At 51.3% G+C, this 17,010-nt stretch overlaps 1 protein-coding gene across 1 annotated transcript; it reads right to left on the bottom strand.

The window, feature by feature from the left end:
- Positions 1–1,520: 1,520 nt before the first annotated feature.
- On the bottom strand, positions 1,521–15,552 carry VPS18 (VPS18 core subunit of CORVET and HOPS complexes). The gene is made up of 5 exons (XM_054161497.1): positions 15,418–15,552; positions 7,525–7,666; positions 7,262–7,353; positions 4,638–6,508; positions 1,521–3,599 (listed from the first exon to the last, which is right to left on the bottom strand). The coding sequence occupies exons 1-5, from the start codon at positions 15,506–15,508 to the stop codon at positions 2,871–2,873; spliced, it is 2,925 nt and encodes a 974-aa protein (XP_054017472.1). The 5' UTR covers positions 15,509–15,552; the 3' UTR covers positions 1,521–2,870.
- Positions 15,553–17,010: the final 1,458 nt, after the last annotated feature.

The raw sequence follows: 17,010 nt of genomic DNA, 5'->3' as shown, positions 1-17,010 counted from the left end.
TGCATAGGATTATTCCACCATAGGCACAGGCCCCTACACTCGCCCTGGACAGGCCACCCTCTGCCCAGCTCTCCAGCCTGTCCAGGTCACACTGGATGGCAGCACAGCCTTCTGGTGTGTCAGCCACCCCTCCCAGTTTTGTGTCATCAGCAAACTTACTGAGGGTACACTATCCCCAGGTCACTGAACAGGACTGGACCCAGCACTGACCCCTGGGGGACACCACTTGTTATGGACCTCCAATTAGACTACCACTGACCACAACCCCCTTGAGCCCTTTCAGCCAGTTTTCAATCCACCCTACTGCCCATTCATCTAACCCACACTTCTTAAGCTTGCCTGTGAGGATGCTGTGGGAGACAGTGTCACAAGCCTTGCTGAAGTCAAGGTAGACAATGTCCACTGCCCTGCCCTCATCCAGCCACCCAGTCACGTGCTCATAGAAGGCTATCAGTCAGATATGACCTCCCCTCGGTGAATCCATGCTGACTGCTTTTGATAACCACCTTTTCCTCTACCTGCTTTGAAAGGACACCCAGAACAAGCTGTTCCATCATCTTCCCAGGGATGGAGATGAGGCTGACTGCCTGTCGTTTTCTGTCTTGTGTCTTGCCCTTTTGGAAGGCTGGAGCGACACTGGCTTCCCTCCAGCCTTCAGGCACTCTGCCTGCTCTCCAGGACCTTTCAAAGGTGATGGAGAGCAGCCCAGCAACATTGCTTTACCAAGACACAAACAACCTTAAATATCACACTGCTTACACGAGAAGATGATTCAGGAGTGGCCAGTCGGAACAGGTTTAACGCTGAACTTCAAAAGGCATCACATTTAGTTTTCATCACAAATTCCTCTGGCAGAACCATCGACTTCTCCAAAGCAAAAGGCTCTCCAGAGCCAAAGAAAACTACAGCACGTGGGGTTCTGAACCACTGCTTAATGGAATCACTGAAACAGTGGTTTCAGATAAGCCTGCAACAAACACTCCCAGGTGGTAATGAGACTGCTGGTCCCGTGGTTCCAACAATGAAACGAGGATTTCAAAGCCTTAATTCTTCCTGCTGTCAGCTCTGGCACTTTATTACTCATGTTACTTTACACAGATAAAATTGATTGTTTCCAGGCTCCCAATGAACAACCAAGGATTTTTCTGGAGCTCTCAATGGTTATCAAAACTTTAAGGTCAACTCCTTAAGGAAGCTAATTCATATTCTCTTTCAGTTGTGTGGAGACCCATTTCTACAACCCTACAGAGAAGGTAAGTGACTAGCAGATTGAGACAGGTACTGAGGGACAAGCAGGTACATCTATATGAAAGCACTGAAAATGCTTTTCAGAAGACACTGTTTTCTATCACCTTAAGTACAAGCAGCACACTTTGTAATTTAGATCCCACAGAATCACATTAGGGGCTGGGAGGGACCTCAGAAGATCATCCAGTCCAACCCTCCTGCCAGAGCAGGATCACCTACACCAGGTCACACAAGAATGCATCCAGGTGGGTCTTGAGTATCTCCAGGGAAGGAGACTCCACAACCCGCCCTGGGCAGCCTGTTCCAGTGTTCTCTCACCCTCACAGTGAGATCATTCCATTTCAGATCATGCCATTCTTCTGCCAGTTACCTCTGAGATTCAGCCCCAAACAGCAGGACTGCAGTGAAATTTCAGTTTCTTCACAAATAAATCAAGGAAGCCTTGCTAAACTGCAAAAGTAATTTATTTGTTCCCTCAGCCACAATGCAGTGATTGCCACCTTCTGGGAAGAATTTCCCAAGCCAGAGTAACAGACAGAAGCACTGACCTGCAGCCTCCTCCAGAAAGCATCACGTACTGCCAGCGAGGCAAAAGGCTACCTGGGCACAAGGTACTCCCTGCAGATGGCAAAGCAGATTGAAGGCTAACAGAGCTGCTCTGTAGTCTGCCCTTGAGAGAACCTATGAGCAGATCCCTACTATACTGTACTCAAGTGCAGCTTGAAGAGGACCACAGCAGGACAATACAAGCAGGCTGTGCTCCTGCTTGCAGAGTACCAGATGAAACCTTCTGAGTACATGTATCAGCCTGGGTTTGAGGTGAGGGCAAAACCAAGACACACTATACAAAGCCATGGTAGAAACAGGATGGAGAGAGGGAGGCAGGGGTGAACAGGCTGGGAAGCATTGCCAGAAACAGTACTTAGAGAGAATTCAGATGTACAGGCTTGTCTGTAAAGCTTGGGGGGAAAGAATTATACACCTTGAATTGCAGGCAAATGACTTCAGCACATTATGAGACACTCCTGCTTGAGAAGGATGCACATTCTTGTGTTACATTGTGTAGAAACATGTATTTGTGTAACATGATGTTTACAAAATACATATGCGAGAGCATTTGTTCTTTCATGTTCTCTCCATGTACCTGGTTGCAGACTTCCAGCCAAACGGAAACAGAAGGCAACTCTAGCTTTGAAAGTGACGAATGAAGGTTACACTGCTTAGTGCTCCTCACTACCTTCCCCTTTGGGCTTGTCTTAACCAAAACAAACACCACACAACAGACAAATCACAGGCTGCTCTCAGCTCCTCCTGGACAACAAGGCACACCATTAGCTTCACACGGAGAACCTCAGAACTGCAAGCAGCAAATGTCTGCTAAAGGTATTCCATTAGGTTAGCTCTAACTATTGCTCAAATTCTTAAGACAGCCATAGCTGTACCTCCCCATTTTTTCAAGACTAGTTCACTGTCACCCTGATGACAAGACCCCGCTGCTCGTGCCTCAGAGTTTCACAGAAGCTACCGTGTTCCTGCTTCTGGAGGCTACATCCCCACCACAGGAGCTTCCCAAGCCGTGACCAGAAGCACCGTGGCGCGCTGGCAGGGGCAGGTTTGGAGGCTTACAGCCAGCTCTGCATCTCCTCTTCGTATTTGTGAGGGTCAATGAAAGGTTTGTCGATGGAGCGGATCATCAGCTCGCCGCAGTACACGCACTCGGCTGCCACGATGTCGTCGATGTCGGCCTTCACCTGCTCCCGGCTCTGCTGCCCCTTCCCCAGGCTGGCGCTGTCTGCCTCCTTGGGACGAAGGTGGCTCTTGGAAGGCTGACTGGTAGCTGCCAGCTTCTTCTGAAGATCTTCAAGTTTTGCCTGCTTATAGGCAGGGAGGTTTGGGAAAACAGCCTGGAGGAGGCAGTCATAGTGAAACATGTGACCACAGAGGAAAAGGTAAAAGGGGCGGTTGAGGAGGGGGAAGTCACAAGCGGCACATTTCTCCTGAGGCTCCACGGAGCCATACTTGTTCCTCATCTCCTGGATGTCCTCTCGGATTCTCTTGGCGCTCTGCGTGGCTTCCTCCATCTCCCTTTTCAGCTCCTCGATGTGTTTGTTGTAGTCCTCCAGGGAGTTGCAGATTGCCTCCTTGAAATGGTCAATAGTGACAAAGTCTGGAAAGAAGGGCAGGACGTCTTCGATCTTCAGCAGGGCACAGCTGGAGAGGCAGGCCATGGCCTTCTTCACGTCCTTCTCCTCCTGGACAACGTGGCGAGCAATCTTCAACCACAGCTTCTTCCGCAGCTCCTCATCATCTTCAGGCAGATCTGCACAGGACTTTGCAAGATCAACATCCACCTGCACGGTGGAAAGACATGGAAACCGAGTTAAGCTTCCCTCTTTGATATCCACCGCTCAACTTAAGAGCCTCCTGTCCATTACAGGCGGCTCCAATAGCTTCTCCTGCCTTCTCACTGCCTGGGGCTGCAGTGCTGGCTTCCTCTCCTGTCCTCTCCTCTCTACCAGTATTCCTCCCCAAAGATTTGCTTGCTACCCAAAGAGACCAACAAAGTTCAGCACTACAATTAGGGCAAATCCATGTTACAGTAACTTTGCTGGCCACACATTTCAGCAAAGACACAGCAATGCCAAGAGAAAAAAACCAATCCCACATCTCCCTGAGGGTCAGACTAAGCTGACAAAGGCATGGTCTGATAATTATCACAGCCAGGGATAGGAATTAAGAATCCTGGAAAATGGCTAGACAAGTTCTGCACCAATGCAGATATGTTGAAGGTATTTTATGTTAGAGACTAAGCTCAGCCAGCACTTGTCCTTGTGTCTCCATGCCCCTACCCTCAATTATGGCTTGTCACAGTCAGCTCTCTACTTAAAACAAAGTGCAAAAGCACAGAATTACGTTAAGTGAGGCAGGTCTTTCCTCCCAGACTCAGCAGCACAGCTCTTGCACTGAGGAGTCTGTCCATCTCCTCTCAGTGCTCATCTGTTCAGGATCACAGAAACACAGAGTGGTTCAGGTTGGAAGGGACCTCAGAGATCATCTACTCCAACCCCCTGCCACGGGCAGGGATGCTTCTCAACTAGACTCAGCTGCTCAAAGGCCACATCCAACCTGGCCCAGGGGGGAGACATCCACAACCTCCCTGGGCAACCTCTTGCAGAGTCTCACCACCCTCATACTGAAGAAAATCTTCCTAAGATCCAGTCTAACCCTGCTCTCCCTCAGCTTCAAACCATTCCCCCTTGTCCTCTTTCTAGACATCCTTGTGAAAAGCCCCTCTGCAGCCTTCCTGTAGGATCCCTTCAGGTACTTGAAGAAGGCAGATCCCTTATAAATGACCACACACAGGCATGGACACACACACACACACACACCTGCAAGGCAAGATCCACGGCCTCCTCGTACAGCTCCATCACCTTGTAGATGTGGACGCAGGCACGGTGGTGGCCGTGCTCCGCGCACAGCCGCAAGGCGTACTTCAGGTCATAGTGGATGCGGTTTGGGTTGGTTCCTGCCTGCTCCAGGTAGGAGAGCAGTGAGTCCGGCCGGCACAGGGCGTAAAGAGACAACAGGTAGTTGTGAATGGCTTGCTGGGTTTCCTCCAGCTGATAGACACAGAACTCCATATACCTAATGGCTTCGTTGATCTGCTGCGTGCTGGCACTCTGGCTATAGTTGACAAGGGCTGGAATGAGGTTCCTGGCATCCAGTCTAGAGCCCATAGAAATCCAAGCATCAACTACCTTCTTGGGAATATGCTGGATAAGGACTGGAGAGAACTTGTAGAAGAGCTTCTCGTCCCTGTGCCTGGACAGCACGTTTAGAGCTTCGTCGTACTCATCGTGCTGGCAATGATGAGCCACTACACGCTCGTAGTCCTGCATGATGACCGCAAAGTAGACCATGTGCTCAGTGTCCCCGTGGCTCGCCAGCAGCTCGTAGATGGATGCCCTGTTGTTAAACAGACACTCCTTGTTCCTAGGGCTGCCCAGGAAGGTGCGGAACTTCTCCCGTGTGTCCAGGTAGAGAGTTCGCTGCGAGGGATCTCCCTCCAGTATGCCCAGCCAGTTCAGGTACAGCTCCGTTAACCACGTGGTCAGCAACGTGGTCTGTGTCTTCTCAGAAGGCTTTAGGTTACTTAGCTTCTTAAGCAGGAACTCCATCAGGGCCTCCTCTTGCTTGGCTTCAATGAACTTGAGAGCAATTTCCTCGAAGTAGTTCTGGGTCAGCGCGTAGCATTTGGCGCTCTCTAGGTACCTCTTGTTCTGGAAGCAGTGCTCTGCCTCCTTTGCCAGCACGATATCCAGGCACTCCGGACGGTCTTTGCAGTACTCCTTGGCTAAATCAAATTTGTTCATGTTCATATACATCTTCCACACGTCTCTAGACTCCCGCTGGACGTGGTAGCGGAACACTACCTTCTCCGTGTGGATCCATATCTGCTGGACCGTGGGATCTTTGATCATGCGTGTCAGCAAGCCAAACTTCTCCAGGAAGAGGTCCTGGAAAACCACCTGCCCGTTCAGGGTGCACACAGCCTTCACCCGGTCGGGCAGCAGCAAGAGGAAGTGGAACTGCGTGAGCACGATGGAGATGGGCTTGTTGACGGCTACGTCGATATCCGAAGGGTAAACCCAGACCCGCTCATCGCTCAGGATGGAGTCGGGACGGCTGTAGTCCAAGGTACCGTACAAGACGCCGTTGCCCATCATCCAGGCAAAGGAGCGCGGGTTGGAGCGCAGCTTTGGGGTGTAAAAGGCTATCTCACTGAAACCCAGGTTGGCTGGAAACTCCCGGAAGCTGGGCAGATGGTCAGCGTGCACGGCAAAGATGGAGCCGAAGCCTTGCTGCTCTGTCCCTTCAGGTATTTTGCCAACAAACTGGAAGAGTCTCTTTCGGGTGGTGGCTATAATAAAGAATTTCCCTTCCAGCCCTCGCTCAATCTCCAAGCAGCAGACCGGGGCCGGTCCTGACTCCTCCTCCAGAGTGTAGACCTGGCGGAAGTACTGGTCGGGATTAGTGCTGAAGAGGCTTCCCTCGCTGACAGAGATTTCAGCCTCGAAGATCTGCCCCTGGGCTGTCCCCACCAGAATGGGCCCAGTGTTGGTCTCTGAACCAAGGAATTTGTTCCAGCCCACGCTTTCAATCAGGTGGCCCTTCCAGCGGGAGAGCGCTCGCACCTTCTGAACGCTTCTGTTCAGGTAGAGGCATTCACTGGTGTTCAGAGCAATCAGCAGATGAGAGCCTGCCAGCGGGACAGGGGCATGGGAAGGAGAAGGAGAGAACAAATTAAGCATGTGCCTAAGCAAGCCAAGTCCCTGAGGTTTCTAATCTTCACATTTGATAAGCTCTGATATCAACACACTTAACCCAAGACTTTCCCAGGCATTCAGAGGAACGTGGGGGATTTCCACACATTCCACACGCTGCAATTTAAATGCCTCATCCCAGATGCTCCAGCAGGCAGGTACTCCTCCGTTTCAGTGAGTGTTCTAAGGATAAACAGTTCCCAGAGCTCTCTCCCAGCACTGCCAAGTGGTGACAGGTATGAGTATCTCTGCCCAAACATTTGGTTTGCCTTTTAAAATCAGTCAAGGCTGCAGCGAGCTGCAGGTGTTTCAGGGTCCACTGTACAAATTCTTACACACAGAGCACAGGCTGACTGCAAAGATTCCCTTCTGCTGGTTTGAGCAGCCCTGCTCAGAACAGCCCAGCTGCACACATTCGTTTCAGACAGCTCAGAAGCAGCAACACGCACACAACGAGCCTCAGCCAGCTCAGAAGCAGCAACATGCACACAACGAGCCAGGGCTTTTCCTACAGCACAGGGACAAATCAGCAGGCAGGGACCCTGGGCAATGGAGTCCTGCCCACTGAAGAACCACCAGTTCTTATTTACAGCACAGAAAGAGAACTCCCTCACCAGGGCTTGCTATGCACGTTCGATCGCATCGGCTGCCAGGCACTGCCTGTAAACATACACAGTCCATTGTCTCACCTGTGTGGTCCAAAAACATCTTGTAGACTTTGGCTTCATCTTTGCGTCCCAGCTCTACCTGGTTAGGTTCATCTGGCTTCCCAAGATCAATCCTGCAAAGGGAAACCATGAAAGCATGCTTCCAACAGAAGTTCATGTAGGCGTAATTGCTTACTGTTTTCCATACTCAGTTCATGACTTCTCATCCACTTTGGAACTGCAAGCTCTCTGACAACAAGGCAGGGGAAAACAAGCAATAACTTGAAGGCTTCTGGCAACATTACCTGAGAAGGGTGTCTTTCCCAAGGCTCATACAGAGCTGGTTAGAGGAGACCACCAAGCTGTTAATTTTCTCAGGAGGAGAAAAATCAATCCTTTGCTTGTTAAATATTGGTGTTTCCTTCTCCAGCCGTGCATTCACATACCCTGGGGAAAGAACACAAACATCTAAAGCCAAAGCAAGACAAAATCCCACAACAATCACCCCACACAACAAAAAAAATCTAGCCTAAAGGACTACAAGGACCACTCTCTGCTCTAACTGAAAAGGGAGTGAGCTCCACAGAGCATGAACACACAGAGCAGTACTCACAGATAGAATAGAATAGAATAGAATAGAATAGAATAGAATAGAATAGAATAGAATAGAATAGAATAGTGGTCAAGAAGCTTTTAAGAGAAGTGAGCCTGTGACATCATGTGGCAGCACAGAGAAGCAGCATGGCAGATGTAGTTTTTATTGAAGATGGGCAAACCTCTGCAACCAAACACATATCTTAACATCTTCATTGATGATCTGGATGAGGGGATTGAGGCAGTCATCAGCAAGTTTGCAGATGACACCAAGATGGGAGCAGTTGTTGATCAGTTAGAAGGTTGAAGGGCTCTGCAGAGGGACCTTGACAGGCTGGACAGATGGGCAACAGGATGGCATTCAACAAATCCAAGTGCTAGATGCTGCACTTTGGCCACAGCAACCCCATGCAGAGCTACAGGCTGGGGTCAGAGTGGCTGGAGAGCTGCCAAACAGAGAGGGACCTGGGGGTGCTGATTGACAGCCGCCTAAACATGAGCCAGCAGTGTGCCCAGGTGGCCAAGAAGGCCAATAGCATCTTGGCCTGCATCAAGAATAGTGTGGCCAGCAGGAGCAGGGAAGTCATTCTGTCCCTGTACTCAGCACTGGTTGGGCCACACCTTGAGTCCTGCGTCCAGTTCTGGGACCCTCAGTTTAGGAAGGACATTGAGACACTTGAACGTGTCCAGAGAAGGGCAACAAGGCTGGGGAGAGGCCTTGAGCACAGCCCTGTGAGGAGAGGCTGAGGGAGCTGGGGTTGTTTAGCCTGGAGAAGAGGAGGCTCAGAGGAGACCTCATTGCTCTCTACAACTACCTGAAGGGAGGTTGTAGCCAGGAAGGGGTTGGTCTCTTCTCCCAGGCAACCAGCACCAGAACAAGAGGACACAGTCTCAAGCTGCACCAGGTGAAGTTTAGGCTGGAGGTGAGGAGAAAGTTCTTCAACGAGAGAGTTGTTAGCCATTGGAATGTGCTGCCCAGGGAGGTGGTGGAGTCACCGTCCCTGGAGGGGTTCAAGAAGGGATCGGATGTGGCACTTGGTGCCATGGTCTAGTCATGAGGTCTGTGGTGACAGGTTGGACTTGATCTTTGAGATCTCCTCCAACCTTGGTGATACTGTGATACATGAAACTTGCAGAGGCCATGGCATTCTCTTCCTAAACATGGAGAGCCCTCATGTGCTCTTCCTATGAGGGAGAAAACTACAGAAGAGCTCAGATACTCCAGTGAGCTGCAAAGCAAGGAGGCATCCATGTAAAGCCCAAACCAAGTGATGATGCTCACTAGCAAGCTGCTGGAACATCTTATCACAGAGTTCCATCCCTATCTGCCCCACGAGACAAGTTTTCCCAGCGACTGAACTCCCCATATGCAAGAAGTGTTACATAGCCCTCTGACAAAGAAAACAGCAGGTAACCTCAGTCTGACCACACCACCTCAAGCTAGGAAGCAAGACAGGTTGATACACTGCGAGGGCAACCCATCCGCTTCACTCCACAGGCAAGCGACAGAGTCTAAAGCAAGCAGATCCATGCAACAGTTAGCCTGGACAGGAAGATTAAAACTGAAAGAGATATAGAAAGTTAAGGCCATTCATGGTCAAAGTAGCTAACTAGGAGTACATAAACATAAAAGAAAAAGAAACCTGAGACTGTATCTCAGATGGGGAAAAAGACTGCTTCCATCTTCCATCCACTTGAACGTGTCCAGAGAAGGGCAACAAGGCTGGGGAGAGGCCTTGAGCACAGCCCTGTGAGGAGAGGCTGAGGGAGCTGGAATTGTTTAGCCTGGAGAGGAGGAGGCTCAGGGGAGACCTCATTGCCCTCTACAACTACCTGAAAGGTGGTTGTGGCCAGGAAGGGGTTGGTCTCTTCTCCCAGGCAACCAGCACCAGAACAAGAGGACACAGTCTCAAGCTGCACCAGGGGAGGTTTAGACTCGAGGTGAGGAGAAAGTTCTTCACCGAGCGAGTCGTTCATCACTGGGATGTGCTGCCCAGGGAGGTGGAGTCACCATCCCTGGAGGTGTTCAAGAGGAGATTGGATGTGGCACTTGGTGCCATGGTTTAGTCATGAGGTCTGTGGTGACAGGTTGGACTCGACGATCCTTGAGGTCTCTTCCAACCTTAGTGATACTGTGATACTGTGATCCTGAAGCGCATAGGCCCTGCACTCACTGGACCACTTCAAGGCACACTCAATAGCTATAACCTCTCCCAGATCTTCCTGAAAAACTAATTTCAGCCCTCTTGCTGCTGAACAAGCCACTGTGGTAGTGGGAAGCAGCCTGCTAACACTGCAAATCCTTTGATAGAATAGAATAGAATAGAATAGAATAGAATAGAATAGAATAGAATAGAATAGAATAGAATAGAATAGAATAGAATAAACCAGGTTGGAAGAGACCTTCAAGATCATCGTGTCCAACCTATCATCCAACACCATCTAATCAACTAAACCATGCAACCAAGCATCCTGTCAAGCCTCGTCCTGAACACCGCCAGCCATGGCGACCCCACCACCTCCTCAGGCAGCCCATTCCAATGGGCAATCTCTCTGTGTAAAACCTCCTCCTAACCTCCAGCCTAAACCTCCCCTGGCGCAGCCTGAGACTGTGTCCTCTTGTTCTGGTACTGGTTGCCTGGGAGAAGAGACCAACCTCTGCCTCACTACAACCTCCCTTCAGGTAGTTGTAGAGAGCAATAAGGTCACCCCTGAGTCTCCTCCTCTCCAGACTAAGCAACCCCAGCTCCCTCAATCTCTCCTCATAGGGCTTGTGCTCCAAGCCCCTCACCAACTTTGTTGCCCTTTTCTGGACACGCTCCAGCAAGTCAACATCCTACAATAGCCTACTGCACCAGTGCCTTCTCCATGCCTCTGCCTCACCACTAGACCTGCTAGAGGAACTGTAACGGATTCTTGCTTTAGAGGAAAGATCCACATGCTGGAACAGACAAAGCAACCACCGTCTGAGCAGGCAGCCTTTAGCTGGGCACACTTTCTTACACACTGATCCACACCTTAAACATTAGCCATTTATGCAGATGTGTGTCCCCTAATTGCCAGATAAGCAGAACAGGCCTTCTTCGTTTGCGATTAGGCAGCTGCAACGCCGTGCTTTAAAGGCGCTGGTCTGGATCGTGGTTCCACACACGCAGACAAAGCTCCCAAGCTGCAGGTTCACATGATGTCCCAGCTAACCAATGAACACAAATGCACATTTACAGGCAGAGGAAGGATTACTCTGATGGGAACAACCCTCCTACCACATTCACTCAGGCTACCTTGATTTTTTTTTTTCAGGTTGCCAGCAGGCCAAACAAGGCTGAGGGAGACAGCAAGGAAACCCAAACACAGGGAAGAAAGGGAACAGCTGCCCCCTACACACAGGGAGGGGGGCAGAGTTGGGGTGGGCTGTTTTGTGTTGGGGTTGTTTCTTTCTTTCTTTCAATTCACAGGTCAAAGCCAGGGGATTGGATTCCAGCATTCTGGGCTCTTTAAGACTGTACCCATTATAACTGTAGGATCATATTCACTGACATGAGGATTTTAATTAGCACCCATCCCAGAAGGATGAACCTTTAAACTCACAGTTCTCTGTACAAAGGAGATGCCTATTTTATAACACACACTCCTTTCAAGCACTTCCCTCTTTCACTCTGACCCCAACATATCATAGTATCAGTCAGGGTTGGAAGGGACCACAAGGATCATCTAGTTCCAACCCCCCTGCCGTGGGCAGGGACACCCCACACTAGATCAGGCTGGCCAGAGCCTCAGCCAGCCTGGGCTTAAACACCTCCAGGGACGGGGCCCCAACCACCTCCCTGGACAACCCATTCCAGGGCTTCACCACTCTCATGGGGAAGAACTTCCTCCTCACCTCCAGCCTGAATCTCCCCACCTCCAGCTTCATTCCATTCCCCCTAGTCCTATCACTACCTGAGATCCTGAGAAGTCCCTCCCCAGCTTACTTGTGGCCTTTCAGTATCTGAAGGGGGCTTACAATTAGGTCACCTCAGAGGCTTTTCTTCTCCAGACTGAACAGCCCCAACTCCTTCAGTCTGTCCTCACAGGAGAGGTGCTCCAGCCCTCTGCTTATCCTCGTGGCCCTTCTCTGGACACCTTCCAGCACCTCCAGATCCCTCTTGTAATAGGGGCTCCAGAACTGGAGGCAGTACTCCAGGTGGGGTCTCCCCAGAGCTGAGTAGAGGGGCAGAATCACCTCCCTTGCCCTGCTGGCCACACTTCTCCTGATGCAGCCCAGGCTCTGATTGGTTTTCTGGGCTGCAAGCACACATGCCCCTCCCACTGTTCAGGTGAGATTCTACTGCAGCATTTCCCACCCTGACTTCTGGGCATATCTGCCTTTAGTCTGTCCCAAAATCTCAGCTCATCAGCATCAGTCAAGTCTAGTGGGCCAGAGTAGGTCTTTTCATGCTGGAACTGCAGTACTTAAAATTTACAATACGGCAGTACTTTAGGTTGGCCACAAAGACACTGCTTGGGTTTCCACAACTTTCAGAAACACTGCCTGAAATTCAGCAAGTACAGGGAACAACTAACTGCAACAGGGGAATTTCCAACCAAACCTTAAGGGCTGCTTTCAGGATGTTAACAATTTATTTCCATCTTTTTCCAAAATCAATTTGCTTGAACTTCAGGTTGCCCACAGCTTCTACCAGCCCCCATTTAGCTCAAAATCACCAATGTGGTCTGATCTAAGAGTACTTGAAGTCTTGATTAGGCTGGGCCTTTGCCATCAAGCAGTTTCCCAAGCTTCCCTTGCCACCAAACGGGCAGATTTCTCAACTCTAAGACAGTCATGACTGGAGACAGTGTTGCAGCAACCAAGAAGAAAAGCTGAGCCCTTCAAAATTTATTTTCAGTAACATGGCTTTTCCCAGCAGCCATTCAGGACACTCATTCTTTATCCTCCATTGCCCAAGAAAATAATTGTGCATGTTAAACACAGGTAACATACCCACTTCAGTGCCTTGACTCAGAGTAACTCTGTGTTTATACTCAAAACCGAACTTAAGTGTGACAGGATCCATTAATTCTTACACCATGTGTAAACCTCAACACCTGGCTCCCCCAAAGGTTAAAAGGGGGCAGCACTGCACATGGAAAAACTAACTTGAAAGAATGTCTCCATGCACTTCCAAACTTGTAACTAAAATGCCAGCTCTGCAGAGCAGCTGGGACTGCTACGACGGTACCAGGTAGCTGGCGGCCAGGCACTAGTGCTGTGCCCCAAGGATCAGTGCTGGGCCCCAGGCTCTTCAACATCTTTATTGATGATCTGGATGAGGGCATTGAGTCCATCATCAGTAAATTTGCTGACACCAAGCTGGGGGCAGGAGTTGATCTGCTGGAGGGTAGAGAGGCTCTGCAGGGCTGGACAGATGGGCAGAGTCCCAAGGGCAGAGTCCAAGGGCAGGAGATTGAACACATCCAAGTGCCAGGTTCTGCACATTGGCCACAACAACCCCATGCAGTGCTACAGGCTGGGGTCAGAGTGGCTGGAGAGCAGCCAGGTAGAGAGGGACCTGGGGGTGCTGGTCGATGGTAGGCTGAACATGAGCCTGCAGTGTGCCCAGGTGGCCAAGAGGGCCAATGGCATCCTGGCCTGCATCAGGAACAGTGTGGCCAGCAGGAGCAGGGAGGTCATTGTGCCCCTGTACTCAGCACTGGTTAGGCCACACCTCGAGTCCTGTGTCCAGTTCTGGGCCCCTCAGTTTAGGAAGGAGGTTGACTTGCTGGAACGAGTCCAGAGAAGGGCAACAAAGTTGGGGAGGGGTTTGGGACACAGCCCTGTGAGGAGAGGCTGAGGGAGCTGAGGTTGCTTAGCCTGGAGAAGAGGAGACTCAGGGGAGACCTTATTGCTCTCTACAACTACCTGAAGGGAGGTTGTGGACAGGCAGACAGGCAGCCAGCACCAGAACAAGAGGACACAGTCTCAGGCTGCACCAGGGGAGGTTCAGGCTGGATGTTAGGAAGAAGTTCTACACAGAGAGAGTGATTGCCCATTGGAATGGGCTGCCTGGGGAGGTGGTGGAGTCACCATCATTGGAGGTGTTCAGGAGGAGACTTGATGGGGTGCTTGGTGCCATGGTTTAGTTGATTAGGTGGTGTTGGATTAGTTGATAGGTTGGATGTGATGATCTTGAAGGTCTCTTCCAACCTGGTCTATTCTACTCCTTTCTAAGAATCCTCTCATAACCTACATCTCTTTGCCACACTCAACAAACCTTGTGGGGTAGCATCTAACAGGGAACAGTTATTGAACTGAATGTTTAATTTATTATGGAATATACCTGCCATTTGTTTGCTTTCCCTCACATGAATGAAGCAACTGTCTGGTCATCACACTGTGGCTTTCCATTGATTCTACACTTCCCTGAATAGTATAACAAAGATTCAAAGGCCTTTGCAGGCAAGTTTATTTAACAGCAACACAGGTTGCTTTCTTGGTAACCTTCTTCAGTGCTAACCTTGCCATCATGTAGCCAACCTACAGGAACCACTCTAGGAACTGAAGTCTTTGGTGAACTGTCCCTGGGTTAGGAAACTAATCCCATGGAGGTACAGCTGTGCACACAGCCAGGAAGGATATTCTAACAGTTGGGTTCCTCAGAGAAGGGAGGGGGCTGAAATAAAGGAAGCAAGCTGCTGAGATGTTCTCAGACAACTGCCACAGCTCTGAATTGAATAGTACTGAGGTGTGGCTGTAATTTGTGACTACGCAGGCACGCCACTTCACGTACACGTGTTTCCACCACACACCACTTCATGGCACTGGAGCTATGGCCTTATGAAGCCCTCCCACAGACAGCCAGCACCTAAGCTTTGCTAAGGCAGCCTGCATCACCTCTGAGCTTCATCAGGAACCGAGTGTCCCCTGTGTCAAAACATTTCGCACAGCAAACAGAGAAACAAACTGCAGCTGAATGTTATGCCACGTACCCAGCGATACACCTTCTCCTGGAAGCACTCCCCACAGCCTGACGTGCCCTGCTTCCCACACCACCCCAAACTAGCAGGCTACCATCACAGGATCACAGGATGTCAGGGGCTGGAAGGGACCTAAAGAGATCATAGAGTCCACCCCCCCTGCCAGAGCCATACAATCTAGCTCAGGTCACAGAGGAACACATCCAGACAGGCCTTGAAAGTCTCCAGGGAAGGAGACTCCACAACCTCTCTGGGCAGCCTGTTCCAGTGCTCTGTGACCCTCACAGTACGGAAGTTCCCCGTTGCGTTGAGGTGGAACCTCCTGTGCTGCAGCTTACATCCATTGCTCCTTGTCCTATCACAGGGAGCAAGTGAGCAGAGCCTGTCCCCTCCCTCCTGACACCCAGCCCCCAGGTATTTATGAAGCATCTTGCCTCCCGCCCTCTGAGCAGGAAAAAGGCCAGCGGGGCTCCCCATACACCGAAGGCCCGGTCAAGAAGCTAAAGGTGCTAGCAGGCCACCAGACAGACACCGAGCCTAGCCCTCCACTGTGAGAGCTAAGCAGTGCTGTAACCGCAGCGCCGCTCTGCCCCCGGGGGCCGAGCCAGGCCGCGCAGAGGGGTGCGTGGGCGCCGCCGCCGCGCACCTACCAGAGTGTGGGATGCCCACGCTGGCGCGGCTCTGCTGCACGGAGGCGGAGCGGTAGAGGGAATCCTCGTACTCGTCCAGGATGGAGGCCATGGCCGCTACGGTCGGCGGCGCCGCAGGCCGCGCCGGCCGCTTCCGGCAGCGCTCAGCTGACCCGCCTCACGTGGCAGCGCCGCGCCTGCGCCGCGCCCGCCCCGCGCCCGCCCCGCGCCCGCCCGCGCCCGGCGGCTCCCGGCCGCGGGGTGGCAGCGCTGCCCGCCGCGGGGACGCTTGGGGTGCAGCGCGGAGCCTCCTGTCCATAGGGATACCCTGGAAAGGGCTAATCAGGAACAGTGTGGCCAGCAGGAGCAGGGAGGTCATTCTGTCCCTGTACACTGCACTGGTTAGGCCGCACCTTGAGTCCCCTGTCCAGTTCTGGGCCCCTCAGTTTAGGAAGGAGGTTGACTTGCTGGAACGAGTCCAGAGAAGGGCAACAAAGCTGGGGAGGGGCTCGGAACACAAGCCCTATGAGGAGAGGCTGAGGGAGCTGGGGTTGCTTAGCCTGGAGAAGAGGAGGCTCAGGAGAGACCTTATTGCTCTCTACAGCTACCTGAAGGGAGGTTGTGGACAGGCAGAGGTTGGTCTCTTCTCCCAGGGAACCAGCACCAGAACAAGAGGACACAGCCTCAAGCTGCACCAGGGGAGATTTAGGCTGGATGTTAGGAAGAAATTCTATACAGAGTGATTGGCCATTGGAATGGGCTGCCTGGGGAGGTGGTGGAATCACCATCATTGCAGGTGTTTAGGAGGAGACTTGATAGGATGCTGGTTGCATGGTTTAGTTGATTAGGTGGTGTTGGATAAGAGGTTGGACGCAATGATCTTGAAGGTCTCTTCCAACCTGGTTTTTTCTATTCTATTCTGTTCTATTCTACACTCTGGGCTGTGTGCAGACGCATCAAGGCTTGTAGGTCTAGTGTGCCGCCTGCATCCCTGCCATCCTGTTTGCAGCCATATGCATGATGCATCTGGAGGTGTTTAAGAGGAGGCCGGATGAGGCACTTAGTGCCATGGTCTAGTTGATTGGATAGGGCTGGGTGATCGGCTGGACTTGGAGGTTCCTTCCAAGCTGGCTGATTCTGTGAATCGCCCCATGAGCACATCATCATGCTCTCCTGGTGTTGGAAAAGATTTACAGATTTTAATTAGCTTGGGTAGCTTGTGCCAACTCAGCAATTGAGCCACACCCTTATTGAATCACAGAATTTCAGGGGCTGGAAGGGACCTCGAAAGATCACCCAGTCCAACTCCCCAGCCAGAGCAGGATCACCTATACCAGATCACACAGGAATGCATCCAGGCAAGTTTTGCATATCTTCAGAGAGGGGGACTCCACAACCTCCCTGGGTAGCCTGTTCCAGTGCTCCATCACTCTCACAGTGAAAACACATTTCCTCGTATTTATGTGAAGCTTCCTATGCCTCAACTTCCACCCATTGCCCTTTGTCATTTGGCACCACTGAGCAGGGCCTGGCTCCAACCCCTCAGGACTCACCCTTTGCATATTCAAGAACATTGATGAGGTCACCTCTCAGTCTCCTCTAAACTAAAGACTC

Source organism: Dryobates pubescens, chromosome 5, assembly GCF_014839835.1.
Source record: "Dryobates pubescens isolate bDryPub1 chromosome 5, bDryPub1.pri, whole genome shotgun sequence".
Classification (NCBI taxonomy): domain Eukaryota; kingdom Metazoa; phylum Chordata; class Aves; order Piciformes; family Picidae; genus Dryobates; species Dryobates pubescens.
This window is presented reverse-complemented; position numbering and strand designations above follow the sequence as displayed.